The sequence below is a fragment of the Glycine max genome, chromosome 17 (genome assembly GCF_000004515.6).
Source record: "Glycine max cultivar Williams 82 chromosome 17, Glycine_max_v4.0, whole genome shotgun sequence".
NCBI classification, from domain to species: Eukaryota; Viridiplantae; Streptophyta; class Magnoliopsida; order Fabales; family Fabaceae; genus Glycine; species Glycine max.
The window spans coordinates 8,157,083-8,181,914 of NC_038253.2; the positions used below are offsets into that span (position 1 = coordinate 8,157,083).

Consider the following 24,832-nt stretch of genomic DNA (forward strand, 5'->3'; position numbering starts at 1 on the left):
ATTTTTTTAAAGTAATATAAGACTTAAAATCGAGTTAGTATGGCTCAAAATATAACATAAGTTTATCTTCAAAATACATCAAGTGTAATTTTTAAATTTGAATCTATCAAAATTAATCTTGAGCTTGGTTAGGTTATTGGAATGAGATACCCCTAATTTAAAATTTATAACAATATTAAAAAGTATAGTTGTTAAACATGGTTTGGTTCGATTGGTCGATCTAATTGGGATTCGATAGTCTAACTGGACTAGTTCCACTATTGGATTGGTCACGCAATTGACTCAAGATGATCCGACCAAACTCGACGGGTTAAGTCAATGGATCCTGATTGGACCGGTCTGACCTGATTGATTTTATAAAAAAAAAAAACAAACCACTTCTGCGATGTCATTTTGATGTTTTATTATTATCAATTGTTATTTTAGATTTTAAAGTATAAATGATTTTTTCTTACACTAATAATGTTAGTTATATATTTATATATAATAGATACATATATAATATTAAATTTTTAATATATACTAGATCAAACTGGACCAATTACTAACCCACCGGTTGAACCACTAACCCACCGACCCATTACCTCAACAAGATTAATGTCCAGACCAGATTTCACAACTATCCATGTTAAAGAGGCATCCTTCACAATTACCTTGGAATTAAATAGCCATTCAATTGCTAAAGTATCCCATAAAATGCCCAAAGTTGAAGAGAAAGGCATCCTTCTTTTCACTGTACGACAATTAGTCTTAAAATCTTAGAGTGAATATGGTATGCATTGATATTCTAAAGGTTTTTTTTTCTCTCATCTAATCAAAAACTATTTTCACAAATCACATTTAAAAGTAAAAACTAAAACTTAACTTCTCAAACGAAACAAACCCTTAAAAACATTTTATCATAAGACCAATTTTGACTTCCCATTAACCTTTTCGTTATTGTAATAAGATCAATTTTTTTTTTCCGAAAAAATAAATACCATCTAGAGTAATAATGGTCAAATGTCTCGCGAGCTTATATTTACATTTCAAACGTAGTAAATAGAAAATTCACTGTTATAATCGAGGGATGGTTTACATACAATGTTAGATGTAACTTTGACACTACAATAATACATACATGAATAATACCTTTACAATAGATTTACCATTAGGGAACCCTCCCTGGCCCTGAGTTACTAAACCTGTACTATTATTGCCTTCTAGATTATATGATTACCTATAACAACACATTCGACACCCTCAATAATCAAGACATTGCCTACACCAATTGCCTTGGGATTTATGTGACATGATAATTGTTCTACAATATGTCAATTACCACTACTAGGCAAGTAACCTTCATGTTGTAGATACCAAAATGCACCCTCTGCCGCACTCTCTGCTGCATCTTTCTTCTTTGAAAGAGGTTCCCCAACAAACTCTAAAATCAAATTCTGGGCCTCTTCTATCTCTAAGGTCACCTTGCAAGTGAATCTAAAAATGGAACAATAATCAGAAATGGCGGTGTCAACATAGAATCCCTGATGTCAAGAAAAAAAAAATTTTAAAAAAAAGGCACCAAAAGTTCTATGTACCCTGAAATGAACGAGCCAAGAGTCGTTAAAAAAACAAGACGGGGAATGCAAGCGAACCAAGTTTTGTATATATACTAAATGTTGATGAAAAAGATTACAAATTTCAACTATAATTATCATCATCCATTCATCACCAGTGTCAAAAATTCAGAAAATGCAACTGATTTGAATGAGAAAATCAACCCCTTCTTTCATGGAGATGTTTAAAATACATAGGCCTTAAAGGGCACCCCTCCATTCTACAAATTTTTCTTTTTTTTTTTGCTCAGCCTCCATTCTACAAAATTTAATGCTTGTTGTTATACTTTAGTCCATGTTAATATATACAAGTTTTTAGGGATATTTTTCTTTTCTTAGTTGTGATTCTCATCATCATTGGTAGCTAGTTTTGAACTTCTATTGTCAACTTTGGAATTTCAGAGGATGAAATGAAGATCTTGAGCGAAATTCCAAAGCTGAAACCTGGTAGTAAGGATGTTTAAAATTTCATTTCATTTTTAATGTCCCAAAAATCAATAATAAGGTATTCAAAACTAGTTGCTGATGATACTGAAAGTCTGAAAGTTATAGATGGAAAATGTCTAATCCCAGTTACATCACAGGCTAAATTGCTAAAAATATTGCTAAACACTGGAATATTAAAGATTAAAAATAAAAATCTGGGTAGAGATGTGTATGTTACCAAAAAGATCAAATAAACAAAAAAATAGAGTTACTCACTGTTTCAGGTGGTCAGGTCCCTCTGCCTTGCAGCATTCAAATGAAGGAGGTTTCCAACAATAAGAAGCACATAATTCATACAATCGTGATCTTGCCGTTCCTTTGTACAAAAAATATGAAACAATGTTTAGGATTAACAGAGACACCGAATCAATGAAAATACTATGATTTTTATACTACCTGTCCCTGACAAGTCACTGCTGCAATCACGATTTTCAAATATTTGACTAAGCTTTCCCTTAGCAGAAGATTGAAGCCGTTGGCCGAAAGGTTTCACACATGGAGAGCATATTTCATCTGTCTCTTGCATAGGGCGAATTTCTGGGTTAGACTTGTTGTATGGGTCTGCATTAACCACTATGTGTTTATTGGTATCTGTTACATCAATGGGAGTCTCATCATAGCCAATAAGTTTTGGTTCCATTTTAGAAGTTGATTCCAGAACTTCTTCCAAAGTTTTTGACTTTGCTTTCCAGCCTTGAGCCTGCACATCCACACCCATGACCGTTAATTCAAACAATATAGTTCCTGGAGTTGTAGCTAGGGAAGATAAAATGCATCTATCCAAATGTTTTATATAACAACAATACGGGACTAGGCTTAGGGAATTTGTGTTTAATTATGCATGTTGAAGAAGAAATTCACTGAGGAATGTTGGGATATTAATGTTAGTTCTTAATTTCTACGATGATTGTTATTGCATATAGCTATAGTGCAGCTTGAATAATTGGTACTAGACAGATACTTGCACTTTTCCTTGTTAATAACAAGACCTCTTTTGACAGTGCTTGCCACTGATATAACACAAATACAGATTTCTCTCTACAGGGATGATGTCAAAGAAAAAATCAAGGAGATATCAGATTTAAGGGCTAGTTCCCAGTATTAGTAATATGCTGATGCGAGTAAATATGAACCACTCTCATCCCTTTTATTTATTTATCTTAAAATAAAGCTCCTATAAAATGACTGTTGAAAAACTAAAAAACTACAATTGTGTTTTGGCACAAGAATGGGCTAATGGGCTTATATAAAGAGCAGAACTTGGCTGAAGAAAGCAAACATAATGCACTAGACAACTCTACGGAAAATATAAAGGAAAATGAATTTATAATGAAATTTGTCCATAAACTGTTGGACTAAGGGAGCCAAATCTAGTATAGCAATTCAACTTACAAGAACTCCACATCATAAAAAATATGATGTTACTACCATGCTTCTGATTTATGGAAAAAGAGGTACTATTGTTGTGAACCAATTTAAACAATTTAATTGTAATTGTTAGTAGTTACTTTTCTGTTATAAAAGTTAGTTATATCTAACTAACTTTATTAGTTGTTATAAAATAGAATGGGGTGAATGACATAGACATAGTGTGCATCTTTTGTGCAAAAAGCCTAAATCTTCTCTCTTCTTCTCCATAACTTGTTCCATTGTGTGTGAGTTCCTGCTACCAATAGCTCCAACAAATTGGTATCTAGAGCCTAGGTTCAAGTGTAAATTCGTGTAGCTGTGAAAGAAAAGTAAAGATCACAACAAGGAGAAACAATGGCAGGCAACAATGGTGTTTCAGGAAACCTTCCAATACTTGATGGTAAGAATTGGGATCAATGGGTAGCGCAGATGAGAGTCTTGTTTAGATTTTAAAATGTGCTTGAAAATGTTGAAACTGAAATTAAAGAACCAGGTGCAGGTTCCACTGAATCACAAATAGCAGAGCACAAAGAAGCAATCAGAAGGGATGGGAAAGTACTGTTCTTGATCCATCAGTGTGTAGTTTCCAACATTTTTGAGAAGATTCAAGCATCATCTTCAGCAAAGGAGGCATGGGACATCCTTGCAAAGTGTTACATAAGTGGAGATAAGGTGAGAAAGGTGAGACTTCAATCTCTGAGAAGACAATAGGAATTACAGCAAATGGAAGCTAGCGAAAGAATTGCAGATTACTTCACTAGAGTATTGAATCTTGCCGATCAGATGAAGAGTTGAGGTGAGAAGATCATGAGGACCTTGATTCCAAGTTTTGAACACATTGTAGTTGTTATCGAAGAGTCCAAAGATGTTGAAAGCATGAAAATTGAAGAATTGCAAGCTCAAGAACTGAGGTTGATCGAAAGAGGAAGTGTGAAACCTACAAAACAAGCTCTGCAGGCCCAAACCTCCAAGAAAGGTAGCAGTGACAAAAAGAAATGGAAGAAAGGAAAGGGAAAATTCCATAAGTGCAATTGGAATTCAAACCAGGAGAAATTCAAGAGTGAAGATAGAGTAGAAACCTCTCAAAAAGGTACTGCAAGATTCTCCAACAGCAAAGATGGAAAGAAGGGATTCGATAAAAGGAAGATTCAATGTTACAATTGGTCCCTTTACCATCTTGATGTAAAGTCAGCATTTCTAAATGGCCCACTTGGTGAAGAAGTATTTGTAACACAACCCCCTGGTTTTGAGGAAAAAGGGAAAGAGAAGTATGTCTACAAGTTGAATAAGGCTTTGTACGGCTTAAAGCAAGCACCCAGATGCTGAAATAAGAGGATTGACTCATTTTTTATTGAGCATGAGTATGCTAAATGCTCTGTTGAATATGGAGTCTATGTGAAGTCAGGAAAGAACTCAAGTCTAGTGATCATTTGTCTCTATGTTGATGATCTACTAGTGACTTGGAATGACTCAACTGAGATTGAAAGGTTTAAAGTGTTGATGAAATTTGAATTTGAGATGACAGACCTACGGAAATTGACCAACTTCCTAGGGATAGAGTTCATAACTACAGAAAAAGGGATCATGATGCAGCAGAGGAAGTACACTGCTGATGTATTGAAATAGTTTAATATGGCAAACTGCAATCCAACTGCTACACCAGCAGAGACCAACCCTAAATGGGTAAGCAGTTATGAAGGTGAAGCAGTGGATTCAACACTGTTCAAACAACTTGTTGGCTCCTTGAGATATCTTTGCAATAGCAGGCCTGATATATGCTATGCAGTTGGTTTGATCAATAGGTTTATGCATAAACCTAAGCAAGTTCATATGACAGCTGCTAAGAGAGTACTAAGGTACTTGAAGGGAACTCAAAACTTTGGAGTATTGTTCACTAATGAAGCAAAACAGGAAGAGGGAGAACTGATTGGCCATTCAGACTCTGATTGGTGTACCACTGGTTATATCTTTAAGTTTTCTGGTGTCAAGAAACAGTCAGTGGTAGTATTGTCCTCTTGTGAAGCAGAATATATAGCTGGGGCATATGTTGCATGCCTAGTTATTTGGCTTAACTCACTGCTGAAAGAAATCAGAGTTGAAGCTCCTAATAGACAACAAGTCTGTCATCAACTTGGCCAAAAACCCAGTCTCACATGGAAGAAGCAAACACATAGAAGCAAAGTTTCATTTTCTGAGAGCAGGTGAATTCAGGACTGATCGAAGCAGTGCATTGTCCAACAGATTTACCAACTGCTGATGTTTTGACTAAGGTGTAGTAGAGTGTTTAAATTGAGGGGGAATGTTGTGAAGCAATTTAAATAATTTAATTGTAATTTTTAATAGTTAGTTTTTGGTTATAAAAGTTAGTTATATCTAACTAACTTTATTAGTTGTTATAAAATAGAAAGGTGTGAATAACAGAGACATAGTGTGCATGTGTGGGCATCTTTTGTGCAAAGCCTAAATCTTCTCTCTTCCTCTTTATAAATTGTTCCATTGTGTGTGAGTTCCTACTATCAATAGCTCCAACAACTCTTGCATTATTCTGAACTAGATCAAAAGTATCTCCAAATGAAGAAACAAGGAACATCTTAAAACTAGAACACTTGTTTCCTTAACTAGAGAATTTGGAAATTTAAAGATTATAAGCACAACTGATTTCACCACATTAGCAGAAAGTTAAAAAATGATTATTACCCTTGTTTACATGAATCACAAAAGTAATATACTCACCTGTGGTGTCACTGTACAATAAAGAAATGCTAATTCTAAGGTGTTGAGTTGAGAAAATAAGGATGGAAAAAATAAAACTAAACATAATTGCTTTACCTTGAACTTTGAAAAAAGTAGCAGTGAAGCAATTCTGCAAGCCTCTTTTTTATTTTGACCAGTTGCTGAAGCTGTTTCACATACACCATTCCCACTCACTTTAGCTTCAACTGAAAACCTTTTAGTCAATTTTGAGGGCACTGGCAGAAACTCCAACTCCATATTATGAGATTGGCAAAGTTCTCGCAAATCCCTAACAGGACTGAGCTGCAAGCTTGATGAGAATTTCATGATTGAGTCCAAGAACGAAGTCATAATCTTCCAAACTTTGTTCAAATTGAACCCTGAATCAAGAAGGATGGCACCAACACAAGATTCCACTAAGTCACCCAGTGCCTGAAGCAACAAATGATGTCAAGTTATACCTTTTGATGCAAAATAACAAAGCAATGCGCACATATCAGAAACTTAATTAACTTATGAGCTGCTTGAATTGGACAATAAAAAGACTCCTAATGTTCCTAGAAGAGTTACTCATGTCCATAACAGAAATCATAGAGCAGAAAGTAAATTTGTCATCTTATCTCAATATAATAATAAATTTGTTCAGTTTTTTTTTTTTGGCTCAGCAAAAATAGATAATTATATTATATGCAGAGTACCAGGGGTACTGAAAATACATATGTTGAAGGTATACACAGCTGGACTCTAATACTTTCCTAAGGTTCATATTAAGGACCAGCTAAGCCCAAACCTAGGATTACACCAGACATACGTCTACTACAGAGAATCCTAGCAACTACCCTCCTGTCCTATTTACCCAAAGGTTTCTCTCAGCTGAGAGGACCACTGATTGTAGTGCAGTGTAAAATCTTTCTCCATGGCCCTCAGCCATGACCATAGTAGGAGAAGTGCATCATCCAGCACTTTACTTGTGATGAAGGTCTGGTTCTCAAATACTGTCTTATTTCTGTGATGCCATATGGTCCATGTGAGGGCTACCCGCCCAACATGTACTGGGCTTTTGTGTTTTTTCGTAAAAATATTGACAATCATTTGGATGGGTTTTGTGTGTCTTCTGCCTGCACAAGAGCTTGGGTTCTCTTTCAGTTTCCATTTATTTGCTCTTGTCATATCCAAGTAAAAGAATAATGCTTGATACACATCTTGTGGGACAGTGGGTGTACATTACCTTAAATCAAGCATAGATGGCTGAATCAAAGTGTAGGTGTTCAAAAAATGAAATTGGGGGGTGAGGGGGCAGCTATGATAAAATAATGGAAACTTTACAGATGTGAGGTTACGCGTGCGGGAGTAGCATTATTCCAAGTAAAATACCCAAAGCAAACTTTGAAATGAATACAGACATTATGCTTTAGGAACTTCATCTTAGATGGGTAAATGCATAATAACAACAACAACAACCAGGTGTAGCAACTTTATATAAAGGTCATACTATCTACCTTGGGACATTTTGGCCCTTCTTTAATGCTGTTATCTGATACAGGTCTTCTAATGTAGTCAACATACTTTTTTATTGCCTCAGACAGGCCACTTGAATCACATAAAAGAAATTTATCAAAACTGCGATCTACCGCTAGACAAGCAAATGCCTTGTTGTTAACAGACAATGATCTCAAATCTGTCAATTGACCAGGCTTTAGTTTGGGATAAGCTGAGAATACATATGAAGTAATCAAATAATCCAAGACAGCATCTCCAAGAAACTCCAATCGCTGCAAAGAATTATCACATTTCAAAAATTAAAGATCAAATGTCTCACTAGAATTCATAGAGCTATAAAGTAAAGAAAATAATTCTTATATGAAGTCAGAACATTGGGAGGGAAAAGAAAAGTTACACTTGCCTGATAACAGCCTCCTCCAAGCTTATTGTAAGAAGGATGTACAAATGCCTGGAGAAGCAGGCCCTTATGAAAAAAGTGATGTCCTAGCTTACCTTCAAGAGAAGGAATGTCTACTTCAGAAGAAAGAGGTAAATAACTAGCACTTGCTATGCAAATATCAACCACTTGTGAAGCTTCAAAATCAACTTGAATGCCAATCCATGAAAGAAAAGCAATTGCAGCTTTAAAGCCACTGTCAACTAGAAATGCTCCAACCAGAGCTTCAACCACATCAGCAATTGTTTTCCTATGTAACCAATGATGATTTTTGTTACATTGGGTTTCAGTTACTTTTCCTTGTTCCTTAACAGAATTTAAACAGAAGTGTATGCTTTCTTTGGTTTCATTGCTACAAAGTCTTGGGCAAGGACGGCCTAATGCATAAAACTGAGTGGGATCAAATGTCTGATCGCATATATAGACCTGCAAGAGGGAGCAAGGAGATAGAGATAAGACTCAAGTCAGGAAATAAAAATATGCACTGCGAAAATGAAGAGAGAAAGTGTTTTTCTATTGATAAAAAAAGAAAGATTACAAGATAGAATTATATATACATCATGGCCAATGGGCTGAATGGGCCAGACTAGAATAAAATAATACAACCTAATATATATACAATGACCTAAAATAGATACATTAGCCCATTATAAAGCCTGATATCTAGATAAAAAATGTTATCAAGGTAATAAGCCTTACTAAATGGTTCAGTTAATTTCTACTATTCAGTTCTAGGGGAAACTCCAGTATCTTTAATCCTCAGTTAGGAATTGTACTGGGTTTGGATTTATGTTATCCAAGTGTTATTTTGATGGGAACTGAGATCCAAGTTAGTTAGGAAGGATCTGTTAATCGATTGGAGGTAGTTAATTATTAGGAGTATGTGATAGAAAATAACTTATCCACCATCATCCAGGAAACCCTACGTCAAATGAACGAATCAATTTTATAAATAGGATTTGAACCTTTCATTTTAGCTCTCGACAATTTCGAGACACAGTAGTAGGTCCCAGTGCAGGGAATGGGGTTTCCCTGGTACAGAGTCCTGTGTCTATCGCCTAAAATGATAGGGTTGGGCTAGAAATTAAAGACACACTCAAATCCTGCACTATATGTTTTTCATTGCCACTACAATTTTAGTGTGTGTGTCTATATATATATATATGAGAGATCAACTTACACCAAGAGTAACTCTTTTAGAGTTACTCCTCATTCTCACCATTCATTTTCTTGGAATCTAACTGATAAAACCATTAGATTCCAAGAAAATGAATGGTGAGGATGGAGTGCTACTCTAAAAGAGTTACTCTTAGTATAAGTTGATCCCTCCCTCCCTCCCTCTCTCTCTCTCTCTCTCTCTCTCTATATATATATATATATATATAATCAGCTATTTATTAAAATTATTTCCAGTGTATATCTTTTTTCCTTCTGCTCTGAATGAGGGATTAACATTCTTTGAAGGCATCAGCGGGTGATTTCGTTTTGAAATGAAATGTGGCAGCTGCGGAAACCCTAAACTAACAGAAAAACTATGAATAACAATAATAATAATAATATTTTCTTACTTAGGAAATGAAGCAGGGATGTGTTGGTATAACTCTACCTGCAAATTGCGCTTGATAGCCAACTTAAACAGATTGGAATTATTCACAGCGTTGGAGCGCCTTTTTGTAAGGTCTCCTTCATGAAGGCTGTCATGCATGAGAAAAAAATGACGTGCAACAGCAAATTTAAGAAAAGCATCACCAAGCACTTCAAGTCTTTCAAGGGAAAAGCGCTCCTGACACTTCTCAGTAGTGAGAGCTTCTAAAACCTAGTAATTTGTTCACAATAGTTAGTTGCTATAAACAAAATTCATCTGTACCATATAAGCACTGCAATGGTTAGATGTGAAAAAGAATACACTACTAGAAAATAATGTAAATAATACATTGAATTTAATAAGCCCTTACTCTAAGGGCACTAATTTCAGCTGCCTCTGGAAAGGAAGAAGATAGCCTGTGCTTTAGTTCAATAGCCACCAGCAAGTTTCCAAGACGGTGCATAATTGAAGGTAGCAAAGATATGGAACTGCCAATATCCTTCGAAAAACCTATTATTTTTAGTTCACAAAGCTCAGGAGGCAAATAAATTAAGTATTCGTCCAGCTCCTGTGGTTCTGTCATTGACATTCAAAAGTTACAAACATTTAGATAAGATTCTGAAAAATTATCAGAATACAAAATAAATCCAAAATCAAGATACAAATTTGAAAGTAGTCAATGCACATTACACTTTTTAAATTGCTAACACAAAATCATAAAGAAATGCTCACAGGAAACAGATTGTTAGAAATTAGAATATCTAGATTATTTATGGTAGCATATCATGTATATATGGAAGAATCAATTAGGATCGATCTTAAGAACTAATTTTTGGATAGTATATCTGTATATCATTGTCCATTTCTCAGCAGCAAATCCTTCCTCGCTGCACATCAATAGCAGTGAGCCCACCCTACCACATATCTTTCTGGCATGTTTCTGTCATTCTACTAGCTAGTAAAAAGTTTAGGTAATGAAAACCAAATTCTCATGTCTTAGTTAATTAAGCTCTGTAGCCCATATCTTGTGTTTACTCATGAAGAAACAGCTAGGGGAGCTCAGATTATGGACAATGGGCCAAAAGAGTAGTTAGTTATGGTACAAGGGGGAGAAGATGAGAGGAATGATGAGTATGCTGAGTAGGAACAAAGAGAATAGTAGAGAATCCTAACTGAATGGGTGAAAAATGATAAAGGGGGGATCGTTATAGTGGGAAGGAGCATAGGGACAATTTTGGTAGAACGTGATTTAAGTGGAGTTCTCCATAAGGCTGACATTTTCTTTGTGGAGTCTCTTTTTCAGTCACATTTATTCCTAGAGTTTCTGTTTTACATTCCAAGGTTTTCAAAATATTTTCTGGTTGTAAGGAGCTTTGGCTCTATTTTTCTTTTTCATAAAGACAACTCCTGTCAGACTCTAATGCTAAAAATAACATATCCAATACAATACCTGCATCCTCATGCTTTCGGTTGTGTAGCAGGTTGTGCAAATTGGAGACTGGTTTAACATGTAGAAGTGGTTGTTCTGGACATTTGAGGTGAATGGAAAACCTGACATTCAAGCATGCATATTTTTGTCAAATATTATAAGCACAATATATGATATTCCAACTTGTATGGATACACATTCTCATATATCCAATTCAATCAGTTAATCAGCAATTTTAAAAAAGCCCCCATAAATATGAATGCCTTCATCAACATAGAAGAATTAGGATGCAAAACCAAAATAACACAAGGATGAACCCATAATAATAAACAGATACCTACTTTTCAATGAAGTAATCCACATAGCTTGAAGTGCCTGAATCATTATGAGGACTATATCCATTCTTTTGGTAGTTAACATTCGTGACAAAATAAAAGTTCTTCTTATGTGGGGCATACACTAAACTATTCTCGACATCTCTTACACTTCTGTAACCATTGGCAAGTTGCAGGTGAATATCTAAAGGGAAAACTTTTTTATCCATAGTATCAGCTGGATGCCTGAAAATTGGTGAACAAAGGCATCTCTTCACAGTCTTCCAGTCTACTTTCATGGCATTTCCATATTCTTGCAATACAACTGGAAGCAAAAGGTAGAAGGTTGATGTGCCTGTGTGAGATTCAGCACCCATACCCAAGTCTACAAACTCAGAAACGAATTCTAATCTATCAAGAATAATTTTGAGGAACATTTCTTGAAAATTCTCTGCCATCTTAATCTGCAGGATGGGAAACTCCAAGCATTAACTTAAAATTCTTAAAATAAAATAAAACACAAACATCATTTACCTCATCTTTGTCAAATTCTACAACTCCAAATGGGACAAATTTTGTCATCACAGATCGACCATGAGCAAGATGGAGATCAAGTTCCAATTTCTCAGCCTCCATTGGAAGCCGAACCATGATGAAAAGACCAAACTCTTTGTAGACCCTATCCTCTGGATAGGGACAAAATTTTATGTAGTAAGAGTTGAGACGGACGATGTTATCCTCATTTATCCATGACTGTCCAAAGGCAGAAGGAACTAGCATCTCATGTAATTCTCCTCTTGATATGGCATCTGCAAAAAAAGGAAAATAAATATAGTACAACACAACATATGATATAGTTACATCCCTAGAGACATAAGTTGAGATGACAAAGGTTTGTGACAATAACTACGTGAGAGGAGAAAAAAACTTCCACATATCTGGCAACACATGATTGGATGATGGTGTAGAAGTTTATACACTGACAGTGGGATTAACACTAAATCCATAAACAGGTATGTTACAAAAATAATTACCAACAAGGGATTATGTAGAATTTAAAAGGTCTGAAAATGATCAGCACGGCAACATGCTGGATTACTCACTCTCCTTAATAATTGACAAGTAAATATGCTCAACAGTTTATTACAAAATACAATTTATACAGTAAATTTTTGGCAACCCAGTGAAAGGCAATGAAAGTAATGGCTTATCAGAAAGCAACTAAAGTTTGACCTTCACATTCATCTTCATCAGAAGAGCCTGAAACCTGCGCCTCTGGCTCTGCATCATCTTGTTTTGGCAAGAGACAATCACTTAAAGTGCCTAAATTATACAGTTCTTCTATTGCTTTCAGGCAAGCATCTCTTTTGGAAGCCTCCATAGACAACTGTGGTGTACCTAAAATTTGGTTTATTGGTGCATTGGAAGGCAATGTTATATGGCAGGAAATCCCCCCTGAATCATCTAAGTAATAAAAACATGGCTTGGGGTCAAAGTACCTGTAAAGATAGATTATTACATTTTAAAACACAAGATTTGTACTTTATTTACATGGAACTAGTTGGTTGAGTATATAATTTGAATCAAAATGGCCCAGTTATAAGCCCATACTCATCATGTGGAAGCTTTGAACAATACTGGTGAAGCAATGAGATACTATATCCAGAACTAACAGAAGCACCAGACGAATCAACTCTGAATATTCTTTCCTCAGGGATTATGTATGTCTCCTTGGATGTTCGAAAAGTAATTTCCATATTCATTCGGTATTCATCTTTCTCAAAGCCATCAATTATGTCAAGTTCCTTCTTATTGCCACTGCAACAACAAGATGATTTCAAAGGTAACCAAATGGATGAATTTTCTTAAATTACTTCTGAAATCTATTAGAAAGTAGGAGTACCTGTCCACCAAAAATGCATATTCTGACTGAGGCATACGTGCACGACCTCTTGACTGTATAAAGCTGGCAACAGTTTCTGGAAGATCAAATCGTATGACGAGGCAACACGTCTGAATGTCAAGTCCTTCTTCACCCACTTTGGTTGCAACCAGTAGATTCAACTGTTAACAGCATGAGCCATGTAGGACATTACTAGCACTCAACTCTTTAAATTGGTGGGTGATATTTGGTGGGCACCATTACTGATGTATCTTTAAATTGGCACTTCTGGTGCCCTGATTAATATATTTGATTTAGCCAATTTAAAAATAAAAAAAAACTAGCACTCAACTCTCTGTCAAGCTAGGAAATATATACATATTTAAGCCATAATCACATTTATCTTTATCCTCTGTTACATGCCCTTCACCACCTTAACACCAATAATGCTTGAAAGAACATGAAGAGAAGTTAGGTAAAATATTTTTTACAAAACTCTCCAGTAGCTCCCAGCTATTTCATAGTTTAGCAAAGTAAGAGACATTTTACATTCCCTCAATACATCTATTGCAAATCAGATAAAATCACAGAATCTTCTATGAGAATAAGCAACTTATAGACACATACACAGGAGTATAGTTTAATTCATTTATTGAACCAATAACTAGCATATAGCAGGCTTTTCAGTTCTCACAATAACGTATTTAAAAATTAATGAGAAATCCAATAGTAATACCTCTCCAGAGCGAAACTTATCAACAATGATGTTCATGGTCTTTCGTGACATACTCTTCAGTCCAGCATGGACTCCTACTAGGAAATCACTCCTCCATTGTCTTAGAAGCTTGAGCTTCTGTAGAATGTATGACAGGGATCTTGCTGTCACAATTCTATTCACAAAAATTATACATTTCATGTTCTTTTGCAACCTGAAGTTGGAACATGTAATCAGAATTTGCCCAAATATATTAGTTTCATAACCAAATATCGATGAGACATGTGCTATATATGAAAACATGTATTTAAGGAATGGTTTAAACAGCATAGTTTTGTCAACCTAAAGTTGGATAATATCCCAATGAGTCGTAAAAGCTTTGCTGAGAAAAATGGCTCTTTTAATATTTCCACAGAAGATAAATCAGTTACCCTGTCGCCTACAAAAAAAGTATGTTTAGTTGCAATATAAATGAAGCATCTATCCTACAAGGACACTATTTCAAACATATCGTAAAAATTAACAGTAATGAAAAAGACAGATTCATTGCTAGACAAATGTTAGCCTAACATCAAGCAAAATGGAAGCACATAATAGCCAGAAAACCTAGTAACAGAAGTGGCATGATTAAAAGAACATCAGGCAATGTCAAAATACCTATCATGCATTGTGAAGTAAACAGTTCAGCAGCCTGAGCAAGATATTTATCACACAGAGAGTCATCACTTGAATTTCCTTCAGCCTCCACTAACTCATGCCTCTCAGAACGATCACCACTCAGAAGAATATGACTAGCCTTGGAAGGTGAACACATATTAGAAAAGGATACAGAATAAAAATCAAGATAGTGACAATGACAGCCCTTCTAACCTATAAAATCATTTCCCGATATCAATAAAACAAGAAACATGATGGAAAACCACAGGAATGGACAAAATTAAAAATTAAAAAGAAAAAACAGAGATGCCCAGAGATCTATAACAAAACGTAAAAGAAAAATTAGAAATACACCAAAACCCAAGGAAATGATGTATTCAGAAGACTTGTCTAAATGATTTCCAAATAATATTCCCTTATCTTCAAATATCACATCTACATCACTAGCAAAAACTGAATTGGTACCAACTACCAAGACATCATCTTTAAGAAACAAAACACCAATCTAAACCATTCATCTTCAAGAATCAATGCAGAGTGTTTGCTACTGTGTCTAATTTATGTAAGCTTAACATTATAACCAAGAAATTCCACAGCCTATTCTAGGCTTATTTTTCTTCCTGGGTTTTTCCTTCTTTGGGTGTGCAGGTCCTGTAGGAGGACTTACAAAATGGAACAAATTACAAAAAAAAATAAAAATTCTCTGTATTATTATTTATAGATTCTGCTAAAAACATTATTGTGTTGTACTAATATATTTCTAGTCAAATGATTATAGAACTAAAACTTATAATCCACTACAAGAGTTTTACTTGCAATGCTCCCCAAATGCCAAGATTCTGCAGACCGAAAATCACATTATCATGCATCCGGTTCAGAAGTTTCTTTGCATTCATCCTTTTCTGGTGATCTTCTATACTCCTACCAAGGTTTGCTATGCACTATTCAAATAAAATTGCACAGGGATCAGTAAACCTTATTTATCTAATTGTCTTAAAACATAAAACCCATAGCAAAAGTGCACCTGGCGTTTAATCTCCTCAATTTTCAGGTACAAGCTAGTTTCCCCACTTGCAGTTGAAACATAATGATATATATTAATCACAGGAGTGGTCACAAAAGATTGCAATTCCTTGTCTTCAACAGAGTATACCTACAAATGAGATTCAAATCACTAGAGATTAGTAAAACCATGCCCAGTATCTAACAAGCAGCACAACTAGGTACTATCCACATTCCACAAGAACAATGCACTTTGCATACAAGGTAAATATAAGGAATGCAGAAGAGTTTATAACAGTGTTTTACTGTAATGTTGTGTGTCAATGTAGACCACACAAGGAAAGGACTACCTATGGAGGGTTTTGATCAACAAAGAAATTGTGTGAAGTGTCGTAGTGTGTGAGCGGCCGAGAAGTCGACAATCAGGGGTGTTACAGATGGTATTAGAGCAGATATCTCTTCCGGTACGGTGTGGTTCAAGGACGAACCAGGCATAAGATGGTAGGCATGTAACACCCTGGACAAATCACAATAGAATGAGAGGGATTCTAGAGGTTGTGTGGATATAGGACTACATAGTTAAGGATGATTTAAAAGAATTAATTGATACTACCTATACCATCAAGATGCATCTACTTTTCCGTAGCTCATCACTTAAGAACTCCACAGTTAAGCTTGTAAGTGAGGACAAAACAAGATGAAAAGTCTTGTGTTGATTTGTGGGGTCAATCATTGATCCTGAAAGCAGCCGAAACAGATTGTCAAGGTCTCGGAAAGAGCTACCTACGGAGGGTTATGACCGGTAGAGGATTCTGACTAACAAGGAAGTTGTGTGAATTGTCACCATGAGAAGTGTTGTAGTGTGTGAGGCTCCGAAAAGTCAACAATCAAGGATGTTACACCTCATGTTATTTATAATCAGAGAGTGATTTAAAAGAATTAATTGATACTACCTATACCATCAAGATGCATCTACTTTTCGATAGCTCATCACTTAAGAACTCCACAGTTAAGCTTGTAAGTGAGGACAAAACACGATGAAAAGTCTCGTGTTGATTTGTGGGGTCAATTATTGATCCTGAAAGCAACCAAAGCAAATTGTCAAGGTCTCGAAAAGGACTACCTACGGAGGGTTATGACCGGTGAAGGATTCTGACTAACAAGGAAGTTGAGTGAACTGTCACTGTGAGAAGTGTTGTAGTGTGTGAGGCTCCGAGAAGTCAACAATCAGAGATGCTACGCCTCATGTTATTTATAATATGGAAAAAGGAATCAACATTGATTACAAGATCAATCAATTATTGATTAATAGAAAATCAAATATTCTAATAATAAATATAATATCAGGAAAAATATCAAAACATAATCTTAACACTCCCCCTCAAGCTTAAGCATATGTCATATGAATCGAGCTTGTTACAAATGTGGTCAACCCGATAGAAACTAAAGGCAGTTCGCTAAAGACGTGTCGTGTGTGTGAACTTCACGGGACAGGGGCCCTACATGGGGTCGCACGCGGCGCTGTTTTGAGTTGGTTGCGCACGTGGACAGTGTGGCGGTCTTCGACGATGACAATGGGCACTGTTCACCCGCGAAAAAAAAAAAAAAAAAGATCCATTGGAGATGCCTTGAGGCGAAGGGAGAGAAGATCAATGTGCCGCTAGCCAAAGATGCGTCACACGTCGTGTGTGTGAACTTCACATGCCAGGGCCATGCGAAGGGTCGCTGCGGCGGTGTTTTGAGTTGGTTGCGGATGTGGATGGTGTGATGATCTTCAACAATGGGCAACATAGCAGCCACGCAATACTTTTTTTTTTTATCAACAAAGATATAATTTTATATAAGAAACTTAGTACCAGAGGTACCGATACAAAGAGACCAGTAAGATGGTTCCCAAGGGCAGACTAGGGCAGTCTCGAAGGGAACCAAACTGGAAAAAGAAATATACATGTATGAAGACCCTATAGCTCTATCCTTATCTAACAGCAAAAGCCTCTATAAGGTTAGATGACCATTGATTATAATTAGTTACAAAATCCTTCTCATAGTTTCTTAGCCATGTCAAAAACAAAAATATAGCATCCTCCATCAGTTTGTTTCCATTGAAGATCCCATTTGAGAATATAATGTTATTTCTCATCTGCCACACAGACCATGTAAGTGCCACCCACCAGACCCTCCACCTACTAACACAAATTCCTTTGACCCCATCAATCATATGTTGGGCAAAATGTTGCCTTTGGTGCAGTGGAAAAACAGTGGAGATGTTCACCCAGGACGTGGTTTCCCACCAAAGAGGTATGATTTTGCTGCATTGGAAAAATAGGTGTGGTGTATCCTCCACTGTGCTTCTGCAGAATGGGCAAGTTTGGTCCTGTATTTCCACCTGCCGCCTATTTAAGTTTGCTTTAGTAGGCAATCTGTCTCGAAGTAACCTCCAAACAAAAACTGCAGCTTTGGATGGAATCCGCAGTTTCCATAATTGTACAAAATCTGCAACATCTTCCATAATTGTACAAAATCCGCAGCCACGCAATACTAATCACCGCAAAGAGGGCTGCACAAAAAGGAAAAACAATGGGCATAAAATATAAAATAAAAAATGCTCTAATTGATGCAAAACTGCAGGGGTGGCGTCGTTCTGGGAGGGCGACCACAACACCGGAAGCATGGCCTAATCAGAGCTCCGACGCACCAAAAACAGAACTTGTTTGGTTGCGCAAAGAACTGGCATGTCGGCAGGGTGTCGGTTTTCTAATGGAGGCACGGTGGGTGGTGTTGGATAGATCGACAATGGGCGTTCCAAATCGTGGGTTCGCCAGTCAAAAAGGTGGCCAGATGGCAGCGGCCGACAGCTGTGACAGGAGAAGTTGCCAGAAATTCAAAAACATATCATCAAAGAAGGAGAGAAGTTTCGTCAGAGCACTGGAATGCAGAAACAAGGTCGCTAGAAGACGGGCAAAGCAGAGAGATCCACCAGGGATAGTGGATCTCTGTCAAGAATAACCTAAGCTCTAATACCATATAACAGTGTTTTAGTGTAATGTTGTGTGTCAATGTAGACCGCACCTCATGCTATTTATAATATGGAAAAGGGAATCAATATTGATTACAAGATCAATCAATTACTAATTAATAGAAAATTGAATATTCTAATAATAAATATAATATCATGAATAATATCAAAACATAATCTTAACAGAGTTCATAACCAATATCTTTCTATGGAGCTCAAATACTACATTTCCACAAACCTTAGCCCATGCAAACACTTGACCAATACATTACTTCAACCATTATATCAATGGTTTCTAGTCAATAGTTAATGGAAAGAACAATTGCTTTCTTGCACAGGAAAAGTTTGACACAATACCTTTTACACAAACAACAAATGTTCACAAATTTAAGAATTTTGACATATATTGTACTAAATGGACCCTACCTTAGCATCAAGTATATGTTCAAGACTATTGATGCTTTTTGCTAGATTTGCTTCACTAGAAGCACCTGAAAATTGAAAGAACTAGCAAATTCATAAATTATGAAGAGGATTTTACATATTTGGAATAAACTACACTATCAGTATTCAGCAATTATGCTAATTGAAATATGCATAAAATATATAAAGGAAAGAAAGGATATATTACCAACAATGTAGGCAAATTATAGGGTAACACTCTCGATGAACAGACTAAAGTGGGATATAAAAAAAAAAAAAAACATTTATATTTTCAAAAATATTTTGCAGGATCAGATGGACCTAGTCCTAGAAAAAAAATGAAACGAAGGTCAAAGTATTGAAAACTAAAGTGGCCAGTTAAAATTTCCATTAAAAAAATTCTTGTCAATAATTGAAAATTTTATATAAAATGTCAGTGACCTTAGTCTGTCCCTTTCACCCCCTGTCCCATACTCAAGAAAAAGATCCCTCACATCATATGATTTTCTTTTTCTTGACACATTTTAACCTTTCAAAGTTAACCATGGTTTCCAGTCCAACTATATGCGGACCACATCCTATACAGTCAGTCTCTTTCAGCCTCTTTGCTGAAATTTAAGATCTTTTCATTCTGATAAAGAGAATGTGTATACACATATAAAGGTGCACCATACCATTTACACATTTTACCTAGGCACAACAATAGTGCCTTGCATAATATATCATAACAAACTATATTAAAAAAAGAAATTTGCTTGTTAATGGCAGGGTAAGCCTTTTGGTGAACTTAACAAACTGATTACTTAAGTCCAGATCTTTCATACTTTATTCCATCCATGTATAAAAATGGATTAATAGACCACACAACCCATTGACCTTCTTCTGTGTGACAAATTCTCTTCCCCCACCCCCCACCTTGAACCTTTTTTTGATAGAATTAACTGTTTCAAAGAGTGTTTGAAATAGCTTATTCAGAGTAAAAAAAAAGCTTTTACATTACCCCTTTCAGAGAGAACTTTTGAAAAGCAAGCAATTATTTTTCTCAATAAAAGCTTTCACAAACAACCACTTTATAATTTCTTCCAACAAATTCGTACATCTAGCACAATTTGTTTGGTTGGAGGGAAATGAGGGAGCTCCCTTCCCTTCTATTTTTGTCTCACATCCGATATTTAGGGGCGTTTAGAGGGAAAAGAAAGTGGTTTATAATTTTTGGATTGTACAAACTAAGTTGTCCCATGATTTTATTTTATCTCTTATCTCCTCCATTACGATAAGGGTATAACAGTATATTTTCAGTGTCTATATTCTCTTTTTTCCCCTCCCTTCCATACCTTGACCCTGTGTGTACTTGACAGTATCAAAAGGTAATTGAGGCAGGCAAATATCTAGGCTCTTGTTAGTACTCAACTTTTTGAAGATAAGCATTATTTTACCTTTTCCTACAACAGGGGAAGCAGTCATGCCAAATATACGGGGAACCTTTGAGGAATTACTTTTGTAGAAGACCTGAAAAAATGCCAAATTAAATATTGTCAAAAATAAAGGCTATGGAAATGGAAAGATTTTATGTGGAAAATTGTGTAGCTCCATTGTGAATGTTTAAAGTTGAGTGAGAGTACATCATACTTTCATGATAACTGCATAAGCATGGTTGCTTTTGACTTGAGCATGATGGCATTCATCAAATATCAAAAGTGCAATCATCTCCATTGTGATGAAGCAATGAGATAAGTTATGAAGTAATATTTGTGGGGTCATAACAAGAACCTGAAGGGGAAAAAACAAGATCGCAAAGAGCAATTTTAGAAGCAACAAATTCCATTGGATTAAAATTTAAGTAAGCAGATTTTAAGATTTCAAAATAGCAGGAGCTAATTTGAATTGTTTGCCTAAATAAAATTTCAGTGATGAAACCAACTTTCTTTCAACATCTTTTACATAAAAATGCTGTAACAGTAACATGTATGGATAAACAATAAAATAATTTTAGACAAAAACATAATTAATTTCAACATGATTTAACTAGCATTATCACCTCATATTGTCCAATCTCCTGCTCCCAGTCTTGATGACGTTTCAAGCGCTTGGAACTTCCACAGTATGTCCCAACCTTAAAATTAGTAGAGTCTGCTATAACCTTTGCTTGCTATAGATAAATAAAAAATAGGCTTCAGAAAACATATGATGGAATTGACCAACATAGTAAAATCAGTTAACACTAAAGTTTGGTGGGAGATTATTAAACACAAGAACAGATCAATTCATCAGATTCACACATAAAACAACCATGCTTGATTCACATAACAAGTAGATCACTAAGTTTTCTAATTAGATTCAAGCAATGTTTTATTCAAAAAGATTGGCAAGAAATTGAGATTGACCCAATTGCAATGATTACAATCAAAGATATAAAGGAAAAAAACTCTCATTACAAATTTCATGTTCAGTTATAATACAAAAGAATACTTCCTTGCTAGGCCTATTTATCCCAGAAAGTCATTCTCACAGGCCTTACGGATTGTACACCTGCAAGACCAAATTACCCAACCTGAAATGACCAAAGTACAGAGCACCCAAAAATAAAAGGGGGAAAAAAAGATATTTATTCCATTAGATTTCTAATTTTTCCAGAAAAAAAAATATTGTACTTCCAAAAACAATACTTTGTACAACATTGAACACAACAATATGTACAGCAGCTCACCTGATGGACTAAAGCCACAGTAGGGGCAAGAAAGACACATATGTTCTTCTGCGGTTTCCGAATCAAATGACCCATCCCATACATAAGAAGCACAGCAATGTGGGTCTTCCCACACCCTGTCCCTAAATACACAATTATATTTTCCTCCATAGCTTTTTTGCATAACTCCAACTGATACCTTCAAAAAGATCAAAACATTCACAAGATTATTGGAGTTCCAGAAGACAAGTGAGAAATCAAAAGGATAAGCACATTAAACATCACAATTCAGACATCTGATCACCATAAATTGGGAACATTTTCTTGAACTACACAAACATTTTCTGGAATAAAGCATAGAAATTAAAAAAACACTCAGTTGAAAAGTTAACAGAAGCAAGAAGTACAATCTTGCACACACAACAGAGCTTGCTAATGCAATTCAATTCAGTAGTCACATTTTAAGTAGAATCTTGAAACAGGCTTTTTCTTGAACTCCAATTCTCAAAAGCCAAACAAAAAATAATTAACTCACTACAACAGCAAACCCCACCGAGCGATAACGACCACAGCCACGAGTAAAAAATAATAATAAATCAAAATAAAAAATAAAAAATAAAAAGCCAAACCCCACACACCCATTTGAAAAATAAACGCGACTCAGTGAAGAAAATAATCGAAAGAACAAAGGGGTAGCGAAAGTTACTTACTTTCTTGCAATTTTCCGGGGATCTTTCTTGACTGAGTCATCATGGTTTTTGTCTTGGGAAAGACTCAGGGACTGCAGTTGATTGGAGACGCTTAAGGAGGGTTCCATGGAAGCTTGGCCGCCGGCGACGACGACGGAGGATTCTCCGTCCGGCATTACCCAAGGCGAAGAGAGTTTGAAGGTTTAAGAGTGGGTGTATGTGATCAAAACGATGACGGTTGAAGGAGGGTTCACGGGTGGGTTCAAAGGACAAACAAAGGAGAGTGAAAAGAGAAAAAGAAGAATAATAATAACAAGAGAGAGAGTTTTGTTCAAAACGTTGATAATGGAGTCAGCGAAGAAAAGAGTGATAAAGAGTTACCTTAGTGAACACGCTCGCTCACTAAGACTGACCAGTAGAATGATTGTGTGTGACCCAACATTGATTATCTTTTTTTTCTCGCATAAAGGTCTTTGTTCTTTGTTTTCTTTCCACGCACGTTTTCGAATCACTTCACTTCCCAACTCCCCTCCGTGTCGTTTTTTGTAACTAGTATTTATTACCAAACAAAATGGTTTTTTATAAATAAATTTTATATTTACTTTTTATGTAGAAATAAAATTTATATGGGTTTGTATGGTTTAAACGACACACATCCTCATGATGTATTTTTTTTAAACAAATGAGAATTTGTAATTTTTTATTCAACAATCATTTATTTTAGGTATCTTTCACCATAAATTAAAACACATTATATCATTAAACTTTGTTTGGTAGACCAAAAAATAAGAAAAATAGTTTGATTTATTTGATAAGATGTGAATAAAGTAAAAATATTTTAAAATGTGTGGGATTTAGTTATACTTTATTTTACGTATTTTTACTTATATCTCTCAACATCTCTTCTTTTTTATCTTCAATCAAACACTTTTAAGTTTTATTCTATTTCTCATTTATTCTCACTCATTTATTATTTATTTTTTATTTTTTATGATTGAAAAATACTTGTTTATTTTATTTTCATCTATCAAATTTTTCTTATCTCTACCAAAAGATTAGTTTTTGTGTGTATGTATATAGCATTGGGTTTGTATACCGTGAGACAAATATTTTTATCCAATAATAAAAGGAATAAATTTGAATTGTATTATTATATATAAATGATGGGGAATTTAATGTCTTATAATCACTTTAAAAAATATGTTTTTTTAAAAAAAATCAATCTTTACTCGATTAATTTCCTTATCAGTTATGGAATAGTTTTTTTTTATCAGTAATTAGGGAATAATTGAAAAGCAAATATTATTATCTTATTAGCTTATTGAATCGTCTTATTTACTTTAGTAAATGAATGGACCTTGTCATAAAGAAGATGATCACATTAGCTCAAGCTACCAGAGTAAACTCAAGATAAAGGTATTAAAGCTTAAACTTTAAACCTGACAATAAATTATTATTTGTTATTAGTTTTTATATAAAAAAAATACCACATATAAACGCATGTAATTTTTCTTAAATGATTTATCACAATTATAATATTTGATTAAATAAATTTAGTTTTTAATGGTGATGATAATATGAAGTTATTTTATATTGCTAACCAAACACAAATCATTATTTATATAATTTTGAATGTAATTATTATAAAAGTCAACAAATTTTTTCTACATAATGAATTATGATAAAATAATTTTATAAAATATTTTTACACCAATACATCACCTATTTCTCATAATTTTATCATTTTTTAGTGAAAGTTTTAGTAGTTAATTCAACTAAAAAAATTATGTTGTGAAATTGACAATGTAACGTTAGGTTGTGATTGTGAATAGACAGTCAAGAAAATTAATTATGACTGGTCAATGGTCATTATTAATTATAATTAAGCTTCCATAAAATTTTGGATTATTTTTTATATTATCAATTGAAATGTTATTATTTTACTTGCATTGAATGCGCGTCTTCCAATAAGGCTAGAAAATTAGTCTTCATATGTTTTTTTTAGAAGTCTTTCACATGTTAATACAGTAACATACTAGTTTGATCATTAGCACATTAATTTATATTAAATTAAATTATTCCACCAAAATAGCTTAACACACTTTTTTTTCTTTTTATTGTTCAAAATCTGATAAAAAAATTCAAAGTCTTCATTTATTACCAAAGTGGTCATAATTTGAATGTAGACATCCCAAATGCTGCTCAAAACGGTTCTCTTACACTAAAGTCCCACGTTTCAAGCTTTTTGGTAAACTTTTCTCAATTTTTCCT

At 34.9% G+C, this 24,832-nt stretch overlaps 1 protein-coding gene across 4 annotated transcripts; it reads right to left on the bottom strand.

Moving 5' to 3' along the window:
- Positions 1-1,038: 1,038 nt before the first annotated feature.
- LOC100818702 (dicer-like protein 4) lies at positions 1,039-23,001 on the bottom strand. 4 transcript variants are annotated; one of them, XM_014769751.3, is made up of 25 exons: positions 22,583-23,001; positions 21,894-22,071; positions 21,225-21,335; positions 20,816-20,956; positions 20,623-20,695; positions 19,190-19,254; positions 15,770-15,898; positions 15,558-15,686; positions 14,746-14,884; positions 14,431-14,527; positions 14,110-14,302; positions 13,395-13,555; positions 13,103-13,309; positions 12,725-12,990; positions 12,026-12,300; positions 11,519-11,955; positions 11,199-11,299; positions 10,119-10,324; positions 9,770-9,979; positions 8,128-8,589; positions 7,724-7,996; positions 6,321-6,656; positions 2,478-2,781; positions 2,298-2,397; positions 1,039-1,523 (listed from the first exon to the last, which is right to left on the bottom strand). In XM_014769751.3, exons 1-25 carry the CDS (start codon positions 22,735-22,737, stop codon positions 1,460-1,462), a joined length of 4,812 nt encoding a protein of 1,603 aa, XP_014625237.1. In that variant the 5' UTR covers positions 22,738-23,001; the 3' UTR covers positions 1,039-1,459. The 4 variants fall into 4 exon arrangements, with proteins under 4 accessions (XP_014625237.1, XP_003550797.1, XP_014625239.1 ...); XM_003550749.5 differs by having other exon boundaries at positions 1,039-1,476; positions 22,583-23,000; XM_014769753.2 differs by lacking the exon at positions 22,583-23,001 and having other exon boundaries at positions 1,039-1,476; positions 21,225-21,737; positions 21,894-22,035.
- Between the last annotated feature and the right edge of the window lie 1,831 nt (positions 23,002-24,832).